A 20,254-nucleotide genomic window follows, 5' to 3' on the forward strand; every position below is an offset into this window, starting at 1 on the left:
CGAGCCCTGCATCGGGCTCCCTGCTCAGCGGGAAGTCTGCTTCTCCCTCTCTCACTCCCCCTGCTTCTGTTCTCTCACTGTGTCTCTCTCTGTCAAATAAATAAAATCTTTAAAAAAGGGGGGGGCACCTGAGTGGCTCAGTGGGTTAAAGTCTCTGCCTTCAGCTCAGGTCATGATCTCAGGGTCCTGGGATGGAGCCCCACATTGGGCTCTCTGCTCAGCAGGGAGCCTGCTTCCTCCTCTCTCTCTGCCTGCCTCTCTGCCTACTTGTGATCTCTGTCTGTGTGTTAAATAAATTAAATTTAAAAAAAAAGAAAGGACTAGATTGTTGGCTCATATTTTTCCATGAGAATGTCACTTTGATTAAATATTAATTGACATTAACTGTGATTAATCGATAATTTATTAATTAACTGATAATAAATCTAGGATCCCCTCCTCTTTTCTTATGTCTACAGATTCAACACAAGCCTTTCTCTGTGCCCAATGTCTTTGTCTCTCAAAAAATTACCCCCTTTTAATTAAAGTATTATCAAGATATAATTCACATGCTATACAAGTCATTCATTTAAAGTGTTCAGTAAAATGGCTCTTATTATCTTCACAGAACTATGCCACCATCACCACAGCTTTATTTATTTTATTTTACTTTTTTCCAAAGATTTTATTTATTTATTTATTTATTTATTTACTTACTTACTTATTTGAGAAAATAGAGCATGAGCAGGGGGAGAGGAAGAGGGAGAGGGAGACTCCCCACTGAACCAGGAGCCCCACATGGGGCTGGATTCTAGGACCCTGTGATCATGACCTGAGCTGAAGGCAAATGATCAAAGGACTGAGCCACCCAGGCGCCCCACGGATGCATTTTTAAAAATGTGACTTTGCAGTCAGAAGATGGGCCTTCTTGGGTGACTTAGAAACTGGCCCTGGGTGCCTGGGTAGCTCAGTGGGTTAAGCCCCTGCCTTCAGCTCAGGTCATGATCCCAGGGACCTGGGATCGAGCCCTGAATGGGGCTCCCTGCTCAGCCGGGAGCCTGCTTCCCCCCGCCCCCACCTCTCTGCCTACTTGTGATCTCTCTCTCCCTCTCTCTCTCTGTCAAATACATAAATAAAATCTTGAAAGAAAGAAAGAAAGAAAGAAAGAAAGGAAGAAAGAAAGAAACTGGCCCTGGAGGCAGCTCCCCCAGAGGGCTCTGCCAAGAGCTCTACTCCAAGAGCCGGCTTCTCGAACAATTGCACAGGGGATGCTCTGAAGGGCATCACTTCCAGCGGGCAAAAACCAAATCAAACTCCCAGAAGTCCTTGCGCCACTCTCATTACCACCACCCCTGCCACCCCCGCAGTGTGCATGGCCAACCGGGCGCTCAGAGCCTTGGCAGATCAGGTCACGGTGCACCGGCCCTGCCCAAGTCTGGCGTCACTCTCCAGGGGCAACGGGACTTGAGGGGATGGCGTGGGCTCTCGTGTCCTCCATTCTTTTGAGCCGGCACGAAATACAAGATGAGCCCCATCGGGTGGGGCTCCGAGATAGGGACTGAGCTGAGTGCCCATAAAAAGGCCACTTCAGGCCCCCTCCACAGCAGCCACTGTTGCATCTGGAGGAAGGACAATTCCAGAGCTTCTGAATGCCTCTCCTGTGATGCACTAATGGATGTACATTATCTGTGTCCTTCCTGGCCACCAAGTCACTCTCCTGACTTCAACTCCTGGCTAGAGAACTCTGCTTTCTTTTGGAAAAGCATCTGTCTTGCCCGAGGCCTCACAAAGGCATTTCCCCACAAAAGGGCCATTATGACCATCTCTGCATCAGAATGGCTGCTGCTGGCATCTGGGCTCTGTCTGGAACTAGCGGCAACAGGAACATCATGTAGGAGAGCTTAGTGTGTCCTTAATGTCTGTGGCATCTCCAGCAAGATCCCTGACTCCAGGAAGTTCACTCTGATTGCACAGGAACAAGCCCCCACTTTGAAGAAAGGGATTAAGACAAGGCAGTGGAGGAAAGAACATACACATGTGGCCATATACCTATGTACGAAGGGGGTGAACTTTCTTTATTGTATTTTATTTTAAAATTTATTTATTTATTTATTAAAGATTTTTTTATTTATTTGACAGAGAGAGATCACAAGTAGTCAGAGAGGCAGGCAGAGAGAGTGGGAAGCAGCACCCCCCCCCCCCCCCGCTGAGCAAAGAGCCTGATGCGGGACTCGATCCCAGGACCCTGAGATCATAACCAGAGCCAAAGGCAGAGGCTTAACCCCCTGAGCCACCCAGGCACCCCTTAATTTTATTTATTTTTAAAAGTAGTTTCCTCATTGGGTGGAGCTTGAACTCAACACGGAGCTTGACTTCATGACCCTGAGATCAAGACCTGAGCTGAGATCAAGAGTCTGACGCTTAACCGACTGAATGACCCAGGCGCCCCGTGGGTGACATTTTTAACGTGGGACTGTAAATATGAATTCACAGGCCTGTGTCCCCACTTCCCATCACATGGAAATCGGTCCTGTGTAGAGACACAGGGGGCTCTTTACTTGGGGCTGACTCCTAGAGGACACCTGGACGCCTCAGGTAGCTGCCAGCAGGGTTCTGCCAGGTAGAAGAGAAGGAAATTCGTCAAGCCACCCCCTGGCTTCCTCTGGGATTTGGGGAGGAGAAAACAGAGATCTGATTAGTCCATGGAGGGGACTGGAGCAGAAATTTCCAGAAAAACAGGAAGAGCAGGAGAGAGGCCTATAAGGAGGAAGGACAGAGCTTTTTCCCTTGGCCCAGCAGACTCTGCTGTCCCCATTCTAGAAAACTAGCTATTTGGGGGGCACCTGGGTGGCTCAGGTCATGGTCCCAGGTCATGTACTCCTCCCCTGAGGAGGGATTCGGGCCCAGGTTTCAAGGCCCTCCAGCAGCACAGCTGGGCCAGAACCCTGCCCCAGCTTCTTCCTCCACTCTTGACTCTGCCTTTGGACACTGAGGGGGCTGCAAACTGATTGCTGGGAAGGGGCTGGACTCTGGCTCCTGGGCCCCCTCTGGCCGTTCCCCACTCTGCCCCACCTCCTCCCTCCCCGCAACCCCCATCCAGACAGAGGCCCAGGCTGCTGTACTAATGCACGCATTAGTGGATAAAAGCAGTCTCAAGGGGCTCTTCAGGAGGCCCCTTTGGCTGTAATAAAGCAAATTAAAACCCCATTCAAAGGTCAATTGAAATCGCTTTCATTCCAATTCTCTGCACAAATTGATTCCTCTTTGCCCTTGGGGTCAAACTGAAGGCCAAGGAAGAGGGCCAGCTGCAAGGGGCTGCGGCTGGGCGTGTGTGCGGGCAGGGCATAAGGGGGGCAGGGGACCCTCCCCCTCTCTCTGGGCCATCGGGGCACCGGGGACCTTCTCCTTTACTCCAGGCAGGGACCTTCTCCTTTACTCTACTCCAGGCTTCAGGGTCCCTTTTGGAGGCTGGCTCTATGTCTACCCCCCAGCCCCCATCAAGCTCCCCTTGGAAGCATGCTTAATTAGTGTTTCCATTGACAAGAATCTACTGATAGTGTTTCTCACACTGGCTCAGGAGTCTTGCAAGAATACTCTTAAACACTGTGAGACGGAACTTTGAATACCCTCAGGGAAGCTCGGAGAAGTAACTCGCCCAAGGTCACAGAGCTCCTGGTTTCCTCCTCCAAATGTATGAGCTTCAGTCTTCCCCCCATCTCTGAACACGGTCCCATGGACTAACTATCCAGCTCAGCTGCTTCAACCAGAATGTGGAACCTTCTTTAAGCCCTCCCTTTGATAAATAAATAAATAAATACCCTCCCTTTGCTTCACTCCCACATCCGCTCCAAGTCCCGTTGATTCTGACTCTAAAAAGAAGCTGTTGGTTGTTTGCCCTCAGATTGATTCTGCAGACAACAGCCAGAGCCATTTCTTAAAGGAATTCTAGTGGATTCCATTACTCCCTTACTCAGAACTCAGCCTTGGCTTCCCTCTGTTTTCGGCAGAAAAATCTGAGTCACCATCTGATGACTGTCACAGCCCTCAAGACCTGTCCCCTCACATTCCTCCATTCCCGGGGTTGCTCCCCTCCGCTTTCTCCCATTCCAGCAGCTCCTGGAACTCTCTTATTTTCTCTACCCCAGGACCTTTGCACTGTCTGTTGTTTCTGCTAAGAAGTTTTCCCCTCCACTCTCCCACTCAGTTTCCTTCATTGTATTTACCACAGTTTGTAATTCTTTATTAATGTGAAAATTAGTAACAGGACGCCTCACCAAAATGGAGTCTCCAGGGGGAGATGTCATGCCCTGCCCCTTGTGGTCAGTTGCAGACCCAACAGGAAGAGATGGACTTGACCTTACCTAGACTTGACCTTGCACATGGATACTCCTCTACTACTTCAGCTGGAAGAAGAGAAGCTTTCCTCACCACCCAGGGCCACAGCTCCACCAGTGAAATTCAGCACATTTCAAACTCCCAGCTGACTTCAGTGTACTTTCAGTTCATAAGAGCCTTCCCAACTCTCCGCTTTTCTCCTTTAAAAGCACACCTCTCCTATGTTCCCCAGACTTGCCTGGGTTCTGCTGCAGCTTGTGTGTCCTGGACTGCAGTTCTTTCTTTATTCCTGAATAAACCCATCTTTTGCTGGCAACACCACTGGCAGTGTTCTGTTCCTAAGGTTAACATTGACTAGCTCATTTTCAGTTTCCCTAGAGCTGAATTCCCCACGGGGGTGGCTCTGTCCAGGCACATGTAGGGATCTATAGCAGTGTGTTGAGTGTGTGAGTTATAGAAGCAAATCTGGGCCCTCCAAGCCAGCACTTTCCCCACCGCACCTGGCAGCCTACACCGCACCTGGCAGCCTACCCCGCGCCGTGTGAGCACCTGCTGGGTGCCTGGTTTGGGGGTAGAGAGCAGATTGCACAGTAGTTGCTTCAGAGTCGGCATAACTCAGCTCTTCCCCACCCCAACCCCCTCCCCTCCTTGCCCTCCCAGTCTGCTCCCCCGGCCCCCACTAAATCCTACCCAAATTCTATCCCCACAAACCTTGCATCCAGGCAAAGCCTAGGGCCTGAACCTGGCCCTTTAAAGACCTTTCCCCCCTCCTCTCTCCCTACCTTGCCCTCCCTTCCCTCCTCCACTCTGTGTGTCCAAAGCCCCCATCACCCCATCCACCCTGCTGTGTCCTTCTCAAGGAGCCTCCTTTCTGCTCGTCTTTGCAGCACAGGGCTGGTCTGCCTGGGGTCCAGCAGTGTCCTGTTCCTTGGTCTCTTCTCCCAGAGAAAAGTTCCCCTGGCCCGGCCCCAGTGCCTGGAGTCCTTGTGCGTCTTTCCCACCTTGGGCTCCCAGTCACCCATCCTCGTCACTGTCCTCTCTGCTCTTTCCTCTGCCCTGGAAGCCACCTCTGCACCTGTCTTTGTAACGCACTCACACCCTGGTGACATTGCTTTTCCAATTAAACCGTTGAAGGTGAAAAGCTGGGATGACGAAGGCAGCCTGGCCTTGTGCCCACAGCCCAGCCCGCTGTGGGTGCGTCACCTCGCCCCGGGGACCTCATACTCAGAGTCTCTAAAGGAACCTTCTCTTCCCTGTCCAAAGACCCTGGGTCTGCTCCTTCCTTCTTGCCTTTTTCCCTCAGTCCCTCCCACTCTTCCTTCCACTCCAGGCTGGGCTCTCCTGGGCCAGTGCTTCTAGAATAATAAAGGTAACGGCTAGCCATGTGCAGGCTCTGCTCTAAGATCTTTACACCTATTACCTTCTTTCATCCACATGACAGCAACATGGGATGGTGCAACCGTTCCCCTCATTTCACGGATGTGACAACCAAGTACAGAGAAGTTGGGAATTTGCTCAGAGTCCGACAGCTCAGCAGTGGCCGAGTGGAGCTCAGACCAGGGAGTCTGGCTTCAGAGCTGTGCCCTTAACCATCTGATCAACACTTGCCATCTCCAGGCTCCTTCCCCTCCGGCCATCCCCCCTCACTGCCACAGAAATCTGGTCCCATTGCTCTCTGACTCAATCCCTAAATAGTTCTCTACTTCCTCCCCTCTAGTATTCTTCTCTCCTTCCAACACATGCACCCAGCCTTCCAGAAAACATAATCGGCTTTCTCTTGCCTTGAGCTCTTTGCATATGCTGTTCCCTCTGCCTGGATGGCCTTTCCTTTCTCCATCCTGGTGGCCTATTGCATCAAGGCTAGCCCAACTCAGCATTTGCTTCTCTGGGAAGCCCTTACTGACCACCCATGGCCTCTACTTGGCAGAGCAAACTGCCCCCAGATGCATGCTTTCGAGGCCTGAGACTTCTAGGAAGTCCAGCTCCCCTAAAGCTGCCAATGCAAGAGATCACGTGGCAAGGCTAGAGAGAGATGGAAGGGGATGTTAGAGGAGCCCCAACTCTTCTTGCCCCCAGCTGTCTGAGATCTTTCCAGCCCAGGAACCAGTCTTGTGAATGAGAGGTTTTGATAATTACAGATGCCAAGCTTTAAGCCGCCCCAGCCAATGCCAAGTGGGGCAGGGACGTGCTGGCCTGACCCAACCCCATCATTCTGCAGATTTGTGAGCAACATAAGTGTCATTTTAAACCACTAAGTTTTGGGAATGGTTTGTAGTATAACATTAGAGAACCAGAACAACCACTACAGACACTTCGGTATCTTTTAATCTTTATCTCAGTTCCTATCTCTATCTCTACATGTATCTCCAACTTATACCTCTTCCCCTTAACACTTAGTGGCCATTTTTTATGTCTAGAAATAAGTTTCTACATTATTATGTTGAGTGGTTTCAAAGTATTCCATTATATGGCTTTATCATTATACCCTGCTATAGATGTTGAGTTATTTCATTTTATTGTGACCATCAATGATGTTGTATGAATAGACTTGAACAGTAGTAAGTGTAACTGTTAAGGTAACTTCCTCAGGATAATTCCCAGGAAATGCTGGGTTAAAAGGTAAAGGCTTTGGTTCAGACAGAAGTCCGCTCTGCATCTCCTTCTCCTCCTTCCCCACTTTTGTGCAAGAGGAAGACCCTCTACTGTTCAAAGGTCAGGTTCTTCTTCTGGATCCCATCTTGCTAATACCAAAGACTGGCATTACTTGGCTGCTCCCACCTCATCTGCAGCATCAATTTCCCCCTCTCCACCAGGTTATTCCCACCAGTGTGTAATGAGGCTCTAGTATGTTTCTGCTACCTGTATTTTGATCCTATATTACTCTCACCACTGCCCCACATTCACCATTAAATTTATAGAAAGAGTTGTTTTCATGCCAGGAGTAAGGGGAGAAGTAGATAAATCTACAAAAGTAATGGGGAGATTCTAAAAACATACTTCTACAGTAACAAATAATTGGAAAGGATATAGAATATTTAAGAAACCATAAAATATATAATGTTTTGAAGTGCATATGAAACATTAATCAGAATGGGCCATAGGTTCATCCATTAAGCAGCCCCTCATATATACACTAATTTATTATTATTTTTAAGAGATTTTATTTATGCATTTAAGAGAGAGAAAGGGGACACGAACTGGGGGGGTGGTGGAGAGGAGGAGGCAGGGAGAGAAGCAGACTCCCTGCTGAGCAGAGAGCCGGAGGTGGGGGCTCAATCCCAGGACCCTGGGGTCATGACCTGAGCCAAAGGCAGACGCTTAACTGACTGAGCCACCCAGGTGCCACTACACACTAATTTCAAAAGACTAAAATAAAATAAAATAGAGCATCGTCTTTGACCACAGTAGAATCAGTCTAAACATTAGTTTCAAGAACATAACTAGAAAATCTCCAATGTTTGGAAGGTAGGCAAAATACTTTTCGATAACCCGTAGGTCAATCCAAATAACTTAAAGAAAATGATAAGATATTTTAAATTAAATGGTGATAGAAATATAACATAGCAAAACTTGTGGGATGAAATTAAGCCATACTTTAAAATAAATTTATAGGGACACCAAGGTGGCTCAGTTGGTTAGGTGACCAGCTCTTGATTTTGGCTCAGGTCATAATCTCAGGATGGTGAGATAAATTCCCTTGTAGCACTCTGTGCTCAGTGCAGAGTCTGCTTGTCCCTCCCACCTCCCTCTGCTTATGTGTACTCTCTCTCAAATAAATAAATAAAATATTTTTTAGAAATAAAATAAGACATTTATAGCCATAAATACATATATCAAAAAAAATAAAGGGTGAATATCAATTGGCTAAGTGTCATTCTTTTTAAAGCCTTTTTTTTTTTTTTCTAAGAAAGAGAGAGAGAGCGAGAGAGTGCTTGTGCATGCACATAGGATGGGGAGGAGCAGAGGGAGAGGGAAAGAGAATCTTAAACAAGCTCTCTGCTCAGTGCAGAGCCAATGCAGGTCTCAATCTCACAAAACTATGACCTGAGCTGAAATCAAGAGTCAGGCACCTAACAGACCGAGGTACCCAGGCACCACAAGCCTCTGACTCTTGATCTCAGCTCAGTTCTTGATTTTAGTGTTGTGGGTTCTTTGGCTCCATGCTGGGTGTGGAGCCTACTTAAAAAAAAAAAAAATAGAGAGAGAGGATTAAAAAAAAAGGATAAGTAATTAGGAATTAGAAAGCAAAGAATAATAACAATGGAAATTTCAGAAATACATAAAAGTGTACATGCAATAGAGAAATCAATGAAACCAAAATTGATTCTTTAAAAACACTAAAAAAATTGATGAATTCCTAAGAAAAGAATCAAGTGAAAAAGAGAGATGACATATCAACATTAGAGATGAAAGAGGACCATAATTACAGATTCCACAGATGCTAAGAAGATTATAAGAAGATGTAATAAATAGGGATGCCTGGGTGGCTCAGTGGGTTAAAGCCTCTGCCTTCGGCTCAGGTCATGATCCCAGGGTCCTGGGATCGAGCCCCGCATCGGGCTCTCTGCTCTGCAGGGAGCCTGCTTCCTCCTCTCTCTCTCTGCCTGCCTCTCTGCCTATTTGTGATTTTTCTCTCTGTCAAATAAGTAAGATCTTTGAAAAAAAAAAAGAAGATGTAATAAATAATTTTAAGCCAATAAATTAAAAAATCTAGATGAAATGGATACATTGTTAGAAATAGGCATCTTACTAAAAGTGACACAAGAAGAAATAGATTATTAGAATAGTGCTGCTCAAGAGATTGAATCTGTAATTCAAAGCCAATCAATAAACAAACAAACATGCTATCACTGATAAATTATCCCAAAAATTTAGGGAAGAGATAAACACCATTGTATACAAATTGTACCAAATTATTAAAATGGAGGAGATGGGGGGATAGAGATTTCCAGCTTGTTTTATGAGGACAGCCTAATTTTGACACCAAAATCTGACAAGAATTCTATAACAAAGAAAAACTACAGACCAATCTCATAAGTATGGATATAACATCTTAAGTAAAATACTAACAAATTAAACCCAGTGCTAAATAAAGATAACAAGTCATAATAAATTAGGCTCAATCTAGGAATATATTGTGTAACACTAAAAATCAACACTGTAATTCACCACATTATCCCAACAAAGGGGAAAAGTCATATTATCTCAGGCAATCAAAGGCAGCTGTTCTAGGCTTTCAAAGAGGAGCTAGTGCTAGAGAAGCAAGTGCACTGGTCAGTCCTACCTGGTGGCATCCGCAACCTCCCACTCTTTTTATTCTGGGGATAGAAGTTATAGAAATATGTTCGACGCCTCTGGTGTTGACAGTGCTACTTGTGCCCTCTTGTTTCCAGTGATGATCTGATTTTTTTTTTCTAATTGGATCTGGTCAACAACCTGATTTTGGTCATAATTCCAGCCAACTTTTGTTCCTGCCTATTTTTGGATCCTGGTTCCCCAACTTACTCAGTGATCCTAAATACAATTCGGTGGTCTTTCAGTTCTGCTGTGTGTAATTAAGAACTCAGCTAACTAAAGAAGGACAGGAGCTGGGTCAATCTGAACTTTTTTTCACCTGGCCTTTCTGCTACCATCAGCTGCCCCTTAAAGTTAGAAGAATAATACAAAGAAAAATAAGATAAAATCACAATCTGATTTAGAGTGCTCACAAACCTGGTCGGGGGGCAAGTGTAGGTGGAGGAGGAAGATGGAAAACAGCATGGAATTTGTTCCAGCAATAAAGGCTACATGTATGGATGGGATGGGAATGAGATTCTTTGCAGAACAGAGAAAGCCATGTTTCATGTCCCGAGTAGCACAAGTAGCCAAGAAGGGCTTGAGAGAACAAGTAGTGATGGATGAGCTAAATCTTAATGCAGGAGTTCAATTTTCCTGCGTGGCTGGAAAGAGGAAGGATGTTCCAGTTGTGGGAGTAGCATGGACAAAGAGATGGAAGCTTGAGAAAGTAGTGTTTATGGGAATAGGAATGTTGTGGAGGGTTGAAGTGCGAGAATGCAAGACAGACAGGTGGGAGATGACCCTGGAAAGAGGGCAAGGCCAGATGACAAAGTACATTGTTTACTGTTTAGCTTAGATTTTTCCTGTATCCCAAAAGGAAAGGATTGTGGAATATAAAGCCAATGTCACCAACCAGGAATTCTCGTGGGAGTGTTGGGAGTCTGAAAGAACCTCTGACTGGGGATAAAGAAAGTTCCTGCAATTGGCATATTAAAACAAGCACCTTGAAAAATAAAATAAAATAAAATAAGCACCTTGATCTGAAGTTCAGTTTTGTTCCAGCCCTCCCTCTTACTCCCGTGACTCCTCAATTTGTTTCTCTTTTACTTAAGAGGTTAAGGTAGAGGCCACAGGAAAAGTACTTCAGCTGTTCTTCCCAGAGCACCCCCTTCCTCTCCCCACTAATAATAAAAGGTTAACAACACCTTTCTCTCGGGGTTTGGGGCACAGGAAGGAGCCTGCTCTGGACTAGACCCCAGAAGGGGCAATGCAGCTTGCGTTCACACCTCCAAGAAGGCAACTTTCCTGGGCCTCTACCCAGTGAGTGAACCTTGACCTTCTCTACTTCCCTCCCTAACTCACCCCCTCCCCCACACCCACCCCTTGCTGCCCCGCACTCCTAAACTGAAGCAGAGGGATTGTGATTCCCCATAACATCTTCACCACAGTTTCCAAACGATGGGGAAATCTGAGGCATTGCAGACGCACTCCCCTTTGCGGGATATTTACCTCCAAGTGCGAACGAGGCAAATGACAGTCCAAGCGCGCTCACAAGTAACTTCACCCTCTCCTCAACTACCTCAGCGGTAGCTCCAGGCCTACTCCACACCGGGGTGATAAGCCGCCTGCTCGTCCTAACTGGAGACCCAATACCATCCTTAATTAAGTTCTTTCCTGATGGCTGCCAGGTGCGCCCTTCAGCAAGACGGTGTTAATTCCAGCCTCCGGGGACAGAGACCCGGCCCCCATCCCCCGCACGTCTGCCCTTGCGCTAGCCCCTACCGGGAAACCCCCCTCCTGAGCCCTACGGCCCCCCTTCTCATGGTCGGGGGAGTTGCTTGTTACGCTGCCAGGAAGTTCACGTCCGTTGCCCACCAGGGCGAGCCCGGCAAGTATATAAGGACCGAGGAGAGCGACCCAGACAAGGCGGCGGCGAAGGAGGAGAAAGGGAGGAAGAAAAGTGACCTAACGGGGCCGCCGAGCATCCTCGCCCGGCGCAGCAGAAGTCGCCCAGAACGCAGCCTCTCTGCAACAGGTAAGGGTACAGCAGCACGGAACCTCGCTCTTACGCCAGCATCCCTGTCCCTGGGCCCCGGGATGCTCTTGCCCGGCTCTCAATCGCTGACTTGAGGGGCCTTTGGCTCGCTATGGTCCTGCCTTCCCAAAACTTTCCGTACTGAGTGCGGCGTGGTAAGCCGCCGGCAGAGGTGCAGAGGGGGGCAGCCTCCGGATGGTGGGCAAACGGCTGCGGCGCTGAAAGCAGCGCCTTCCAGGAGCGGGCGAGAGCGTCTTCCCCCAGAGTTGGGCTGTTAGGACTCCTGAGATTTCTACAGCCTTCTGGGGGAGATCTCGGTAAAGCCCCGCCTTTTGGCTCCTCTTCCTCTCGATTTTCTTGGGTAGGTGTCACTTCTTAAAAGATACCATGTACTGTAGAGCAAACTAATGTCGGAAAGGAGAGCAGGAGAGTAAAGGCTAGAAGTTACCATAAACTCCCTGCATTCCAGATTTCTTTAGATTCAGACCTCTGAATCCTTGTTTCTCTGCCCACCATAGTGCACCTGTTGTGGCTGAGCTCGATTCAGACACGGGTCTCTTCTGTAAGACCCAGCTGGGGTTAAAACGAGGTGGCCCGTGTGGGAACTGTCCAAGGTTCTGAACCACCCTCTGTGTGTGCCTTCAATGGGACAACAGAGTGGACCTTTAATCCTGAAGACCCTAGATTGCAGGGCGGAAGCAGCCCTTTGAGCTGATAGAGGCTTAGGTAAGGGAGGTTCCAGTGAAGGAGGGAGGGTCTGCAGGACATTTGGATCCCCCCAGTTTTCCGCACATAAATGGGGAGGTGGTGGTTCTCACAGAATGGCTGGAAAAAGCCAAGGAAAGTACGAGTGTGCATTTATTTTGTTAATTGTGAACATATGCACAGATACACCTTATTTAATGACTTAATATTCCTTCAACACTTTCATTTTAGGACTTGATATGTATCATGATGAAAGGAGAAAACGCTGCACCTCTGTTCCTCTAATCTTTATAGAAGGGCATGACCAGTGTCCAGTTTCAGACGGAAAAACACAATGTTTTGCCTAGCTCAAAGAGAATTCACCTACATATATGCAGTTCTAATAAGTATAGTTCTGTTATAAAGTTAATGTCAAGATTAGTAAATTACAAATTTCTGTTTATTTTTCCAAGACTTTCAATTATTGATCATATATAACACGATCCCTACTTACAAAAAGCACAACACCTGACATCTCCTATTACTCTATTTCTTGAAAAAAAGGACACAAGATAATATTTACTCATTATAGAAAAATAGAAAATAAACATAAGCAAAAAGAAATCAAGTTGCTTTCAGAAAACTAATGTTTTAGCAGTAGAATGGAATGCTGAGAGGGTGGGCGGCGTGACTGTTACCATGTTGTATGACACAGACAGTCAGTTGGGGAGAGAGAGAAGAAATGCTCTCTGGGGCTTCTCAGACAGTCCTAAAATCATGAGGTAGGTTGTAAGAAAATGGAAATCATCCCAGAATGGCCAGCCTTGAGGAGAATTGAAGTATAGTTGAGGGGACTGCCAGATCTGTATGATGTTGCTTCTTTCTCTATTAAGATGTTATTTTACACTTGCCCACAGTGATATGTAATGACCATTTTTCTGCCTCTCTTGTAAGTCTGACCCAAATGTGCTGTGTGGCTTCGGAGCTTTAATCTAAATTGCTTTACCCACCAAATCTGGGCTCCATTCTTGAACTGGAGCAGCCTGCCCCTGGTCAAGACTGGACACCAAGGTTGATTGATGCTCTCCTGTTTGCCCCTTCAACCTGAGGCACTCATGGGCCAGCTGACTGGCTGCCAGCGCCATCTAATGGCTGCTCTGAAGTCACTCAGGTTGTGCCTGGCAGTCATTCAAGAAGGGAGCCCTGAGCTGGCTCAGCTTTGGGGGGAAGGAGTGGAGGCGGGGCAAAGAAAAGGAAATGCTTTCTGAACTAGACAATGAAAGCCAGAGAGAACTTTCATTTCCAAAACCTTACCCAGAAAAAAGATTTGGCCACCCCTCCACAAATAGGAGATTTCTTTTAGGCAAACATTTTAAAATGCAAAAGTTCACTAGGACAGATAAGAAAATCAGCCATCCACACCTTAACGTGAATTGCTTTTCTCAACTTAATTAGGTGTCCTTCTACAGCTGGTTGAGCTCTTCTGAAACCCAAAATGATTGTGGGTTGGTGTTGAGCTAATGACCAAACTCAGGATCAACTCTGGAAGTTGAATTGGGTGAGGGGTGAAAGGAGACAAGGTAGTGGGAGAAGTAGAGGGCTGGGGAAAGTGTTGGGCACAGGATGCAAAGGGCATCACCAGTGCTCCCTTCTTTACTGCATCCTGACCTCTTGACTTCAGCATCTGCTGAGAGGTAATTGCTGACTTCCCCCAAAGTATCTTTGGTGGGTGTTCACACTGAGGGGTGGGTAGTTCTCTTCTGTTTTGTGTGTTCACCTCCTTCTTTTCTACACTTAGAGCACCTTCAAGTCCAGCTAGTTCAGACTACATTTGAGGGACTCGGAGTACAAGAGGAGGTCCAATATGTAATTTATACAGAAGATGAGCCAGTTTTGAAAGAATGGGGGTGTTTTAAAAATAAATATCTTCAGGGGCGCCTGGGTGGCTCAGTGGGTTGGGGTCTCTGCCTTCGGCTCAGGTCGTGTTCCCCGGGGTCCTGGGATGGAGACCCGCATGGGGGGGGCGGTCTCTGCTCCGCAGGGAGCCTGCTTCCTCCTCTCTCTCTGCCTGCCTCTCTGCCTGCTTGTGATCTCTGTCTGTCAAATAAATAGATAAATAAATAATCTTTAAATAAATAAATAAAATCTTCAAACCTGCAGGAATCTGAGAAATAGTGATCATCTGAGTGATTTGTGTATAGGACATCATATTAGGTTGCTTGAGATTTTGGCCAAATTGGCCAGAGGTTTTATTTGCCTTTATGCAAACCTACTATTCATAGGAAACAAGAGTTTCTGAAGAATGATAGGATCCTAGTGGATGATGAGGAGGAGACTTGTCTTGAGCAGGAATTTCAGAGTCCCTTGTCTTTCCCAAGTAACATCTTGGATCTGGAGTGTTAGAACTATGGCTTCATGAAGGTGGTGAAATAGGAAAGTTCAGGGAAACAGGAGAACTTAGCCTTGTTTGTTCTGAACATCCAAATTATTATCTCTCTGGACCTCATTTTCCTCATCTCTCAAACAACACCTGGAACAAATGATCCCTAAAATAGCTTCCAGACCTAACCTTCTTTGGGGTCGGATTTTTAACAGGAGACAAAGGGGAAATTGCGCATAGGTTACCAGGTCCTTCTCCCCTCCTCTCCACCACAACTCACACCAAACTTCTCCTTGAACTGCTCCTGTCCTCAAAAAGCCTTGAGCTCCACAAGTGAATGTGTTGTTAATATTGGCTCACAGTCCTTCCTGGTCGGTGGCCAACATTGTTCTGCTCCTTGCAGGGGTCCCACCAATCTTGTTTGCCTCTGCAGAGCCTCAGCCTGCCTGGAAGATGCCGAGATCGTGCTGCAGCCACCCAGGGGCTCTGCTGTTGGCCTTGCTGCTTCAGGCCTCTGTGGAAGTGAGTGGCTGGTGCCTGGAAAGCAGCCAGTGTCAGGACCTCACCACGGAAAGTAACCTGCTGGTATGTGGGCTGTGGCCGCCATCTTGGTTTGGGCATTGGATGGGACTGCGGCTGGGACTGGGACAGCACAAAAGAAAGGGCACTGGGGAAGGGGAAATTCATTCCCAGAGATATGGGTAACTCAGGGCAGGGTAGGAACAGATCTCTAGGGTAAAGTCAGAATTGAGCCAAGGAGGGGAGGAAGCAGCTTCAGGGAGATGGGGGTCTGGTCCACAGTTTCTACTTAATTATCTTCCTTCCTTATCTTCTTGTATGAAGACCACTCGGTTTTAGCTATTTAGCGATATTGCTGTTAAAATAATAACAATGATAGCAACAGTTATAATAATTGTTCCTGCTATTGATTCTACATTTTTAATCTTTTAGACTTATTATTCCTTTTTAAATAACCTGTATCACTTGACATTTTCATTCCCTTTCTACTACCAATTATAAAGTCAGCTAGGTGGTACTGCAAATCTTCTCTAGCAGGAGAAGGAAAAACCCGGGTGCCATTTTCCTCTAACTGCCAAATGTCTCATTCTTCTTCTGGAGGACTGACCTGCAGCTTTTCCAGAAGCATGTAAAAGCCATTTATGTCAAGCTGGAATTGTGTGTGTGTGTGTGTGTGTGTGTGTGTGTGTGTGTCTATTGAGAGGCATAAATGAGAAATTATACCAAGTTAAGGACTAAAAGACACACTGCCAGTATCAGTGGATGAGTTTCATCCGGCTGTCAGCACCTGCCTGGTGAGGGTAGAATGAACGTCACTACATTCTGTGTGCTTTGTCCATGAAGAAGTTAGTTATGGTGAAGAGAGAGAACTCAGAGAACACAGAGGTTTCATGTACAGTACAAAATAGAAAGAGCCCAGGGAATTCTGTCAGTTCTAAGTCAGAGAGAGACCCAAGAGACTGTTGATTGGAGATACCCACTGCACAGCCTCTCCTACTGAGAGCCCACCAGGGAAGGAGCAGTGTCCATGGTCGGAGTTCTAGCCCCAGCTCTGCCACTGAAGAGTCATAGAAACTTGCCAAGGTCTTTTTACCTCTCTGATCCTCCTGCTTGGTTATGTGTCCAGGGGAGAGGAGTATGAGATAGCTTTTACTTTCCACTGTTCAGCAGCATCATAATTCTAAATCCCTGGAATATGAAATTCCCAACTCAGCAGAGTGGGTGGGATCCTTCTGTTTCCTCCTTTGCAGTCCAAAGTAACTGAAAAATCAAGACTGCAGCTATAGGTCATTTTCTCAGACAAATGTGTACCATAGTGGAGTTGTCTGCTTACAGAGAGCAGAGACATATCCTCCCTGACCCAAGAATGGAAATAATCCTGGTTGTTTACTCCTCCCTCCAGTTAGAATGAGGTGACAGGGAAGGGAACTACTCCCTCCCAAAGCTCACTGATTGGGGAAAGTACTGGATCAGCTCAAAAGACTTGAAAGAACCAAAGAAAGCGCCAGATGGCATGGGGAAAAATTTTGAGGCATGGTACAGGGAGATGGCTGGGGTAGGGAATCAGTCAGGCGTGCAGATCATGGGGAAAGGTTGAGGCATTATTGGAAATACAGGCTGTAGAGGCCAGACTTCTATTTCTCTCATCTGAATAGATTCTCCTCCAAATTTCTGGGGTGCCTGGGTGCCTCAGTCAGTTAAGCAGCTGCCTTTGGCCCAGGTCATAATTCCAGGGTCCTGGGTGGAGCCCCACATCGGGTTCCTTGCTCATCAGGGAGCCTGTTTCACCCTCTCCTCCCGACTCATGCTCTCTTGCTATCTCTGTCTCTCTCTCTCAAATAAATAAAATTAAAAAAAAAATTCTCCCTCCCAATTTCAGCCCAGTGCCCCTCTCGGACTCACACAGTAGCATATTTATTTATTCGATTTATTCAATATTCATTAAGTGCCAAAGATGACCTCCATTTACCATTTTTTGATCGGTGCCTATACATTAAGGTAAGACACTGACCCTGCTCACTAAAGCTCTGGGATAAGTAAACCAACGAACGGGATGGGGGTATTTGTTGTAGCTGCCAGGCAGAAGAACCAAAGGTACAGGGACCAGAAGAGGCGATAGGTCTCAGGCGTCCGCGGACGCCAACAGGACCTGGAGGGCAGACATCCTCGTCCTCGACAGGGAGGTGACAGCTGCCGAGGCCCCAAGTCCTGCCGGCACGTGCTGAGAGCCGCGGGCGTGCAGGGCGCAGGCGCAGGGCGCAGGCGCAGTGCTGCGTACCTGCCTGAGGGCTGGGCTGCGGGCCAAGGCGGCCCTAACCAACGCCGGACGCCCCCGCCCCGCTCGCCCCCGCAGGCGTGCATCCGGGCCTGCAAGCCTGACCTCCCGGCCGAGACGCCCATGCTCCCCCGCAGCGGCGATGAGCAGCCGCTGACCGAGAACCCCCGGAAGTACGTCATGGGCCACTTCCGCTGGGACCGCTTTGGCCGCCGGAACGGCAGCGCAGGCCAGAAGCGCGAAGAAGAGGAGGTCGCGGTGGGCGAAGGCCGTGCTCCGCTGCCCTCGGGCGGCTCGGAGCTCCGCGGCGATGGCGGCGAGCCCGGCCTCCGCGAGGGCAAGCGCTCCTATTCCATGGAGCACTTCCGCTGGGGCAAGCCTGTGGGCAAGAAGCGGCGCCCGGTGAAGGTGTACCCCAACGGCGCCGAGGAGGAGTCGGCCGAGGCCTTCCCGCTCGAGTTCAAGAGAGAGCTGGCCGGGGAGCGGCCTGAGCCGGCGCTCGGCCCTGAGGGCGCGGCGGAGGGCGCGGCGGCCCTGGCCGACCTGGAGTACGGCCTGGTGGCGGAGGCCGAGGTGGCGGAGAAGAAGGACGACGGGCCCTACAAGATGGAGCACTTCCGCTGGGGCAGCCCGCCCAAGGACAAGCGCTATGGTGGCTTCATGACCTCCGAGAAGAGCCAGACCCCCCTGGTGACGCTGTTCAAAAACGCCATCATCAAGAACGCCCACAAGAAGGGCCAGTGAGGGCGCCGCGGGCCAGAGGCTTCTCTCCCCAGGAAGTCGACCCTAAGGCCCAGCTCTCCTCGCCTGCCCTCCCGCCGCCTCCCGGCCTGGGTGTGCTCCTCGCCCAGGCCCTGATGGCCCGATAGTCAGCCTCCAAGCTGTCTGTAGTCAGGAAATAAAACCTTTCCAGTCTCACATCTGACTCCGGCTCTGAATGTCCACGGGGCGAATAAAATAAAAATACATATCCATCAAAAAAAGAGCAGCATATATTGATCGGAGGGACAGTAGTTTCCATGTGACCACGTGGAAGTGTATTTTCTAGGACACAGTGGGAATGAAGAGAAGATGTACCCCCGCCCCCATGGGTGTTACAGGAATCGTGTAGGAGCTCCCCTTTATGAAAGAACAAAAATTCAGCTGAGTTAATCTGAAGATCTAATTGGCTTTATTAAGTGATTCATGAGTCTAGTAGCATCCCGTCTAGCAAGTAGAAGGAAGCTCAGAGCGGTTGTACAAGATGGAAGGTTTTTATAGGAAGGAGGGTTGGGCGAGAAGATTATTAGCGAAAGAACTGTTCAGGGCAAGGTCTTTCCCTCGGAGGGAAAAGCAGGGGGTCTCATGCTGACTACCTAATCTTTGGGGTGGGGGTGTGTGATGTGTGTGCATGCCGGGTGTGCACATTTGCACGTTGAGAGGGGTGGGCAGCAAAGGGAAAGGACCCATGTGACAGATTACCTGATTGATGCTTATCAGGAAATTCCTGATCAAGGAACTAGATTTACATTTCTGGGGGAGGGTGCAATTAGGTAAGGTATTAAGCCCCAGTTTGGTGACTTGGCTGATGCCATTCTGGGGGCCTGTGGTTTTCTTTTTAACATGTCTAAGAGCCAGCCCAACATTGGTTGAAGCTCACTGTTGTTGGCTGTGAGGTGGGAAGCTGTGGTAACACCTCCCTGAATCCAGCTATCTGTGTGACCTTGGGCAAGTCTCTCTACTTTTCCAAGATTTGGTTCTCTCATCCATCCACCCACCCCTTCCTAGTGTAAGGATTAATGAGAAAAGAGATGTGATCTTTTTATCACTGAGAGCCTACGTGTGACAGCTGAGGGTGGCTGACAGTTCGGACTTGGCTGCTCTCCCAGGCTACTCACAAATGTCCCCAAACACTTGTTCTAACCTACATAGACAACCCCCCCCTCCCGCCATGGAGACACACCTGTACAAATACAACACAACATACACAGATGCTTCTTCCAGACCCTTAGGCTCCAGCCTTCATAGCTCTGTCTTCTTGCCCTAGCTATACCCAGACCCCTTCCCATGTTGCCTAGCCACAGCCTTTCTCTTTAATATACTCAGTGCTCGGCCTCAACTATCCCAACAGCTTCCTAACCAACCCGTGTCCTTGTCTCCAGTCTGTCTCCTTCCCAACCCACCATATACAAGTTCTTCAGATTAATGTATACAAAATCTTGCTTTTCTTACATTCCCTGGTTCAAGAGCCAAAAGTCAGCCCACCCCAATTTGCTCTCAATGTCAGATTTCATGGGCCATGGACTCTCGTCCATCAGCTTCACTCTCCTGACCAAACCCCATTTCCTGTGTTTCCACCGACTGGTCTTCTCATCCTTCTTTTCCTTTCCCCCTTCCCCCTCTGCCTGGAATGAACTCCCCACCTTCCCCCACCATTGTGAAACCCTTTTTTAAAACATGAGCCCAGGCTTGACTCCAGTTCTGCTGGGGAGACTCGTGATCTCTTCCAGCTGAGTCTCCTCATTCTCAGCCCTGGAGGACACACAGTCCGGCTGGATGGTAAGTTCCTAGCTGCACGCATTCTTGTGTTCTCTTCAGGGAAACTCCACGGTCCAAAGGGCAAAGGCTTGGGGTTGTGTCTTTTTCTTTCTTTCTTTCTTCTTTTTCTTTTTAAGTAGACTCCAAGCCCAGCACCCCTGTTTTTCTTTCAGATGTCCCATGGCGTTTGTATAATGCTGGGTCATGGATTTACAGCCACACACACTGACAATTCACAAGAAACACAAATACT

General features: G+C 48.2%; 1 protein-coding gene across 1 annotated transcript; it reads left to right on the top strand.

The window, feature by feature from the left end:
• The first annotated feature begins 15,143 nt into the window (after nucleotides 1-15,143).
• LOC111154189 (proopiomelanocortin) lies at nucleotides 15,144-18,228 on the top strand. The gene is made up of 2 exons (XM_022513640.1): nucleotides 15,144-15,275; nucleotides 17,563-18,228. The coding sequence occupies exons 1-2, from the start codon at nucleotides 15,144-15,146 to the stop codon at nucleotides 18,226-18,228; spliced, it is 798 nt and encodes a 265-aa protein (XP_022369348.1).
• The last annotated feature ends 2,026 nt before the right edge of the window (nucleotides 18,229-20,254 follow it).

This window comes from Enhydra lutris, unplaced genomic scaffold (genome assembly GCF_002288905.1).
Source record: "Enhydra lutris kenyoni isolate GAN:26980312 unplaced genomic scaffold, ASM228890v2 scaffoldscaffold35, whole genome shotgun sequence".
Lineage (NCBI taxonomy): Eukaryota > Metazoa > Chordata > Mammalia > Carnivora > Mustelidae > Enhydra > Enhydra lutris.